Source organism: Mauremys mutica, chromosome 17, assembly GCF_020497125.1.
Source record: "Mauremys mutica isolate MM-2020 ecotype Southern chromosome 17, ASM2049712v1, whole genome shotgun sequence".
NCBI classification, from domain to species: domain Eukaryota; kingdom Metazoa; phylum Chordata; order Testudines; family Geoemydidae; genus Mauremys; species Mauremys mutica.
In genome coordinates this window covers 15,539,857-15,547,394 of record NC_059088.1, presented here as the reverse complement: position 1 = coordinate 15,547,394, position 7,538 = coordinate 15,539,857, and the positions used below count along the sequence as shown (strand labels likewise).

At 59.3% G+C, this 7,538-nt stretch overlaps 1 protein-coding gene across 1 annotated transcript in view; it reads right to left on the bottom strand.

Annotated features, from left to right (window-relative positions):
• Positions 1-3,143: 3,143 nt before the first annotated feature.
• HPN (hepsin) overlaps positions 3,144-7,538 on the bottom strand; it is a 34,082-nt gene continuing 29,687 nt past the window's right edge. The window contains exons 11-13 of the mRNA XM_044991549.1: positions 4,456-4,598; positions 4,205-4,369; positions 3,144-3,938 (exon numbers count right to left, since the gene is read on the bottom strand). Coding sequence (XP_044847484.1) covers positions 3,900-3,938; positions 4,205-4,369; positions 4,456-4,598 — 347 coding nt within the window. The 3' untranslated portion in view covers positions 3,144-3,899. The remainder of the gene's footprint in view (positions 3,939-4,204; positions 4,370-4,455; positions 4,599-7,538) is intronic.

Below are 7,538 nucleotides of genomic sequence, written 5' to 3'. Positions count from 1 at the left end.
TTTTGTATGAATACTGTGTGTGCCTCAGTTTCCCCATGTATTGCATCAGTGCCTAGGTGGTGGGAATAAGGGTGCCTGACTTTTGCTGAAGCCCTCAGGACACATGAAGAGGCTCCAGCTGCCTGCACATAAGCGATGGCTGATGCCTTTCGTAACCTGAGACCCAGGAGGGGGATGTGACCAGGTGACACTTTGCCAGGGAAGGGTGTGTCGGAGGCTGGGCCCCTGGAAGCTGGACAGTCTGTTGTTGGGGACTCACGGGGAGGAGTCCAGGGCATCCAGCCCAGGGTCCCCCCCAAAATGGACTGTGCTGAAAGTCACTGATTCCTGTGCTAACAAGTTCTGTCCTACACTGTGTTCCTGTCAAGTAATAACCCTTCTGTTTTACGCTGGCTGGGAGTCACAGCTGGCTGCGGAGTCGGGTTGCAGGGCCCTCTGGCTTCCCCAGGGGTCCCGTCCAGGTGGAACCGTACAGAAGTGTACAGGGATGCTGGATGCTCCAAGGTCAGACCAGGAAGGCCAAAGCCAAGGAGGGGAGGACTAGCTCAGTGGGAGAAGCATTGACCTGCTTAAACCCAGAGTTGTGAGCTCAATCCTTGAGGGGGCCATTTAGGGGGCTGGGGTAAAAATCTGTCTGGGGATTGATCCTGCTTTGATACCTCCTGAGGTCCCTTCCAACCCTGATAGTCTGTGATTGTGAGACTTTTTGCCCTGGGTAGCGTCCCCTAAAGGGAGTTGCCGCCTGAGAGTCCTGGCTGGCTTCATACAGAGCAACAGACCTTCACAGAGAGTGATTAACCTTTGATCTGGTCAGTGGGGGAGTCTGCAGGGGGAATTCAGTCCAGACGGGGTGGTGGTTTTCTAACCACGGCTCTAGGAATGATTGTGGGACGGTTCTGTGGCCTGCGTGAGGCCGGGGGAGTCGCACTAGCTGATCCCATCGGGCCCTGCTGGCCTTCCACTCTATAAAGGCAGATGAGGTGAGCCAGGCTAGCCCTGTATTACAGCAGAGCCGAGGACACGGGCTGAGCGAAGTGCAGGACGGTCAGTGCCATGGCAAAGCTGTCTCAGCGCCCGGCTGCCTGGCAGGTGGGAACTTGGAACAGCTGCCCGCCTCCGTCCCCAGGCCACAGCGACGCAGCCCTGGGCACCCTGGCAGCCAAGGCCTTCGCTGCCAGGGTTGGTGACAGGGCCTCCAAGAGGATTCAGGGGGCCTGGGGTCTTCCCCGCCGCCGAATTGCCGCCGAAGACCCGGCACTTCGGCAGCGGGTCCCGGGGCGGAAGGACCCCCCGCCGCAGGTCTTCGGGGCACTTCGGCAGTGGGTCCCGGGGCGGAAGGACCCCCCCGCCGCGGGTCTTCGGGGCACTTCGGCGGTGGGTCCCGGGGCGGAAGGACCCCCCCGCCGCGGGTCTTCGGGGCACTTCGGCGGTGGGTCCCGGGGCGGAAGGACCCCCCCGCCGTGGGTCTTCGGGGCACTTCGGCGGTGGGTCCCGGGGCAGAAGGACCCCCCGCCGCAGGTCTTCGGGGAACTTCGGCGGTGGGTCCCGGGGCAGAAGGACCCCCCCGCCACGGGTCTTCAGGGCACTTCGGCGGTGGGTCCCGGGGCAGAAGGACCCCCCCGCCGTGGGTCTTCGGGGCACTTCGGCGGTGGGTCCCGGGGCAGAAGGACCCCCCGCCGCAGGTCTTTGGGGAACTTCGGCGGTGGGTCCCGGGGCAGAAGGACCCCCCCGCCACGGGTCTTCAGGGCACTTCGGCGGTGGGTCCCGGGGCGGAAGGACCCCCCCGCCGTGGGTCTTCGGGACACTTCGGCGGTGGGTCCCGGGGCGGAAGGACCCCCCCGCCGTGGGTCTTCGGGGCACTTCGGCAGAGGGTCCCGGGGCGGAAGGACCCCCCGCCGCGAGTCTTTGGGGCACTTCGGTGGTGGGTCCCAGGACGGAAGGACCCCCCCGCCGTGGGTCTTCGGGGCACTTCAGCGGCGGGTCCCGGGGCGGAAGGACCCCCCGCTGCCAAATTGCCACCGAAGACCCAGAGCAGAAGAAGCTCTGGGGCCCGGGGCCTGCGAGAGTTTTCTGGGGCTCCCGGAGCGAGTGAAGGACCCCGCTCCAGGGGCCCCGAAAAACTCTCGTGGGGGCCCCTGTGGGGCCCAGAGCCTGGGGCAAATTGACCCACTTGCCCCCCATCCCCCCCCAGGCAGCCCTGGTTGGTGATCTCCTAACCAAATGTGTTCTGGAGTGGGGGGGGGCGGTACAGAGTACCAGACGTGTCTCTAATCAAAACGGTGTTTATTTCTCATTGCAGCCATCACTGTGCAAACATATACAACAGGAGAGACTCGCCCCCAAGGCATGGGGGAGAGGAGCTAATGCAATACGCTATGTACAGGCAGCCCCCACCCCCAGCGGCTTGTGCAGGGAGCAGCCGGGTGCAAAATTACAGCTTGGGCTCTGCCACCTGAGCCACAACACGCCGGTGTCACCCGCTGGGCAGGGCTGGGGATTACCAACAGATTAGGGGGCGCGGGGGGGGGGGGATCTGTGAGAATTTGTGTAGCAGGGATGCAGGAGGGTGTGTGGGGGTGTGTGCCCCTGCTGGAGGGGATGGGCCCTGCTCTATGTGCACATTCACCTCTCTAAGCCAAGCTGTTCCCCCTGCCCTCCCCCATCCCTGCTATGGGGCTCCCAGCCCACGTCCACTCCCTTGACCAATGCCCAGACCGGCCGAGCAGGCTGTGTGCCAGCCAGCCTGGGGCTCGCTGCACTGTGTCCCTCCATACACTGCAGGGGGCTCAGCCTAGGGCCCTGCATAGATGCAAGGGGAGCCCTGGTCCCTTCCCAGCCCCCCGGGACCCATTGCTGGGGCAGGCGATCACAGGAGGTGGGAGCAGTGCTGCCCATGGGGGCGCTATGGGGTAGGGGGGGATTTGCTGTTGGCAACCCTGGACTCGGTGCTGGGAGGGAGGCTCCCAGCCCCTGGAGGTGTGTGCGCCCCTGGGAAGGGGGCAGCCCGGCAGGGGTGAGCAGCCCCTCCCTGTGGGGCCCTGCCGGGGCAGGGGGAAGCTCTGTCCTGGTTTGGGGCATCAGCTCTGGCCCCAGGTGTCCAGCAGCCCCCGGGCTGTGTATTGGGATTCCTCCCAGGCTGTGGGTCAGGGTCTACTCCACCCCAGGCAGGGCTTTGTCTCAGCCCCCCGCTCCGGGCTGTGCCCTGGTTCCTCCCAGGCTGCGGGTCAGGATCGAATCCCACCAACCACAGGGCTGAGCTGCCGGCACTGGGGCACCCCAGGCTGATGGGGCTGCTCTTGCCCAGAACTGCAGGGGTTAAAGCCAGGTAGCTCCACCCTGGTTGGCTGATGCACAGCAGAGGGTGTGGCCTATGCAGTCACTCCCACCACTGTTAACCAATCACAGAGAAGCTCTTCTCCAGGCCCCCCCCGCCTTGCCACAGGATGAAGAACTCTAGCAGGCCATGGAGCAGCCCTATTGGTAGCTGGGCTCTAGCAGAAGAACCCATTGGTGGGTGCAGGCTTAAAGGGCTGGCGCTTCAAATCCCCCCATTGGTAGGTGGGATCTTAAGGGGCCGGTTCTGTATTATGATAGGTGGATCTACAAGTCCACCATTGGTGGGTGGAGGTTTAAAGGGCCACACGGCACTGTGATAGGTGGAGCTGACCCATTCCTCCCCAGCCCCCCACCCACACTCTCATTCCAGTAATGCAGACAAGGCGCTGTGGGGTCAGAGGTCGAAGGTTGGCAGGTCGCCAAGTCCAGTGGGTCATATAGGAAGATCTGCCCCTGGTGGCTGGAATGGAGGGGGCGGCGTCTGTCTGGTGTGGGGGGCGAGGGGAGGGCTGGCGCCGGCGGGGTGGCATAACTCCATTGCGCGGGAACCTGGGCAGCAGGGGTCAGAGCTGGGAAACGATCCCACTGGCCAGGGAGTGAGTCTGCAGAGAGAGAGACGGGCATCAGGGGCTGGCACAGCTGGGCAGGACAGACCTGGGGGAACGAGGCGGGGGGGGTGGCAATCCCACCCCTCTGTGAATACACTGGAGGGATGATCCCTCCTGCCTCGGGGCAGGGGGGGCAGAGTAGGAGGGAAGGGGGGGCAGACTGGGGGGATCCCACCTGGGAGGGGATCCCACCTCGATCCCACCTCAGGGGGGAATAGACTGAAGGGGATAACTGAAGGGACCATCCCTGCCCCACACACCTTCATGGCCTGGTGGATCCAGTCGTGGAAGGCGCCGACCCTGGTGTAGACCCCCGGCTTTTGGGGCAGGGCGCAGCCGGTGCCCCAGCTGACCACACCGCAGAGCCGCCAGCGTGGGGTCCGCGAGATGCCATCCTCACACACAAAGGGACCCCCGCTATCACCCTGCCAGGAGGGAGACAGGGAAAGGGTCAGTGCCCTAGCACTGGCCTCCACTGCCCACCCGGGCCCCCCTCCCCGCCCGGTCCCACCTGGCAGGCGTCGGTGCCACCCTCAGCGTAGCCAGCGCAGAACATGCGGGGGCGGATCTGGTTGCTGTAGTATTCGGGCGAGTTGCACAGAGCGGTGCTGATGATGGGCACGGAGGCCTCCTGCAGGATGCCAGACTGCTGCCCTGGGGGAGATGCAGGGGAGAGTGGGCATGGGTCCCCATCCCCCACCTGCCCTGCATCCACCCCCCCAAACCCGACTCCCGCCCACCCAGCAAATAACCCACTCACCCAGCATTCCCCCCCCCCCCAATTCCAGCCACTGCCTGCCCCACATCTGCCCCCTACCTGCCCCCCTGGCATCCACTTGCCCACACCCAGTCCCTGCCCACCTTGCTTCTTCCCCCACCCAGAACACAGCATCCACCCACCCCTGCACCCAGGCCCCGTTTGCCCGGCATCTGCCCCCTACCCCGAACCCTGCTCCCACCCATCTAGCTTCCACCTCCCATCTGAACCTGGCCCCTGCCTGCCTGGCATGTGCTCCCCCATCCCGAACCCAGCTCCTACCCATCTAGCTTCCACCCCCTATCTGAACCTGGCCCCTCCCCTGAACCCAGCTCCCGCCCACCTAGCTTCCCCCGCCCCCATCTAAACTTGGCCCAGGCCTGCCAGGCATCTGCCCCCCACCTGAACCCAGCCACTGCCCGCCTGGCATATTCCCCCCTGCCCCTCCCACCCAGCATCCATTGTTGGACTACATTGATAATTGGTATATTTCTCTTGGACTGGAATGATAAAAAGGGAAGGAAGAGGATCCGGGGAACTACAGGCCATTCAGCCTCACCTCAGTCCCTGGAAAAATCATGGAGCAGGTCCTCAAAGAATCAATTTTGAAGCACTTAGAGGAGAGGAAAGTGATCAGGAACAGTCAGCATGGATTCACCAAGGGCACGTCATGCCTGACTAACCTAATTGCCTTCTATGAGGAGATAACTGGCTCTGTGGATGAGGGGAAAGCAGTAGATGTGTTATTCCTTGACCTTAGCAAAGCTTTTGATATGGTCTCCCACAGTATTCTTGCCAGCAAGTTAAAGAAGTATGGGCTGGATGATTGGACTATAAGGTGGATAGAAAGCTGGGTAGATTGTCGGGCTCAACGGGTAGTGATCAACGGCTCCATGTCTAGTTGGCAGCCAGTTTCAAGTGGAGTGCCCCATGGTCGGTCCTGGGGCCGGTTTTGTTCAATATCTTCATTAATGATCTGGAGGATGGTGTGGACTGCACCCTCAGCAAGTTTGCAGATGACACTAAACTGGGAGGAATGGTAGATATGCTGGAGGGTAGGGACAGGATACAGAGGGACCTAGACAAATTAGAAGATTGGGCCAAAAGAAACCTGATGAGGTTCAACAAGGACAAGTGCAGAGTCCTGCACTTAGGACGGAAGAATCCCATACACTGCTACAGACTAGGGACCGAATGGCTAGGCAGCAGTTCTGCAGAAAAGGACCTAGGGGTTACAGTGGACGAGAAGCTGGATATGAGTCAACAGTGTGCCCTTGTTGCCAAGAAGGCCAACAGCATTTTGGGCTGTATAAGCAGGGGCATTGCCAGCAGATCGAGGGACGTGATCATTCCCCTCTATGCGGCACTGGTGAGGCCTCATCTGGAGTACTGGGTCCAGTTTTGGGCCCCACACTACAAGAAGGATGTGGATAAATTGGAGAGAGTCCAGCGGAGGGCAACAAAAATGATTAGGGGGCTGGAGCACATGACTTATGAGGAGAGGCTGAGGGAACTGGGATTGTTTAGTCTGCAGAAGAGAAGAATGAGGGGGGATTTGATAGCTGCTTTCAACTACCTGAAAGGGGGTTCCAAAGAGAATGGATCTAGACTGTTCTCAGTGGTACCAGATGACAGAACAAGAAGCAATGGTCTCAAGTTGCAGTGGGGGAGGTTTAGGTTGAATATTAGGAAAAACTATTTCACTAGGAGGGTGGTGAAGCACTGGAATGGGTTACCTAGGGATGTGGTAGAATCTCCATCCTTAGAGGTTTTTAAGGTCAGGCTTGACAAAGCCCTGCCTGGGATGATTTAGTTGGGGATTGGTCCTGCTTTGAGCAGGGGGTTGGACTAGATACCTCCTGAGGTCCCTTCCAACCCTGAGATTCTATGATTCTGTGACTGATATATTTCTGATATGGGAAATGTAAGGCAGAGTGACTCCACAGCAGACCCAGAATTTGGCCTGAATTTTTTCTCAGCCATGCTGCTGATCTGTGTTAATTGAAGTTGCCTATCAGCTTCACAAGGTCACTGTTAATTGTAGAAGTACATCCAGAGGCAGAGTTTGTTCTAAAACTAACAAGATAACAGCTGGCCTTTATGGCTGGTACAACTTTGTTGAGTAATATTTGTGAACCCTCCCCAGATTTGCATATTTCTCTTGCTTGTTTCCTTTTAGATGTAACAAGTGAATAGACTTATTGAAGTCTGCCATGCCCCACTGATTTTAGACTGGTTATGATAAAGGATGGGTAGGTGATACAATGCAGATGTGACAGGATACACCGTGGTGTGTGAGTGTGATTGTCTGTGTGATTGAATAAGAAATGAAAGATTAAAGGTTGAGTTGCCAGCCTTAAAATAAGACTCTTTGGCTGAAGAATGCAGTGGCTGAGATAGCCTGATAACCTTGAGGGCATACTAGAATCTACCCACAATTAACCCAAGGACAGGAGGGCTGAAGAACAAGATAACCTACTCTCATTCCATCCTTGCTGTGCCATCTGTGTGATTGACTATCACGTCAAACATGAGACCTGCATGACGAGGCCAACCCCATAGACTTACATGAGGATGGATTCCTATATAAAAACAGACCCTGAAGACTGAGGACTTTGGGTCTGGTTCTGCAACCAACTTCCAGGAGCCCCCATCCCCAAACTCCGGCCCCAAATCTGCCTGGAATACGCTGCCCATTCCCCCGGCACCTGCCCTGGCACTTGAACTGTGACCCACCCCCCCATCCGCTCACTATGTGCCTCCACCTGAACCCTGGCACCTCACCTGCCTGGCATCCACACCAGCATCTGAACACTGGCACCCATCCTTATAGAGGA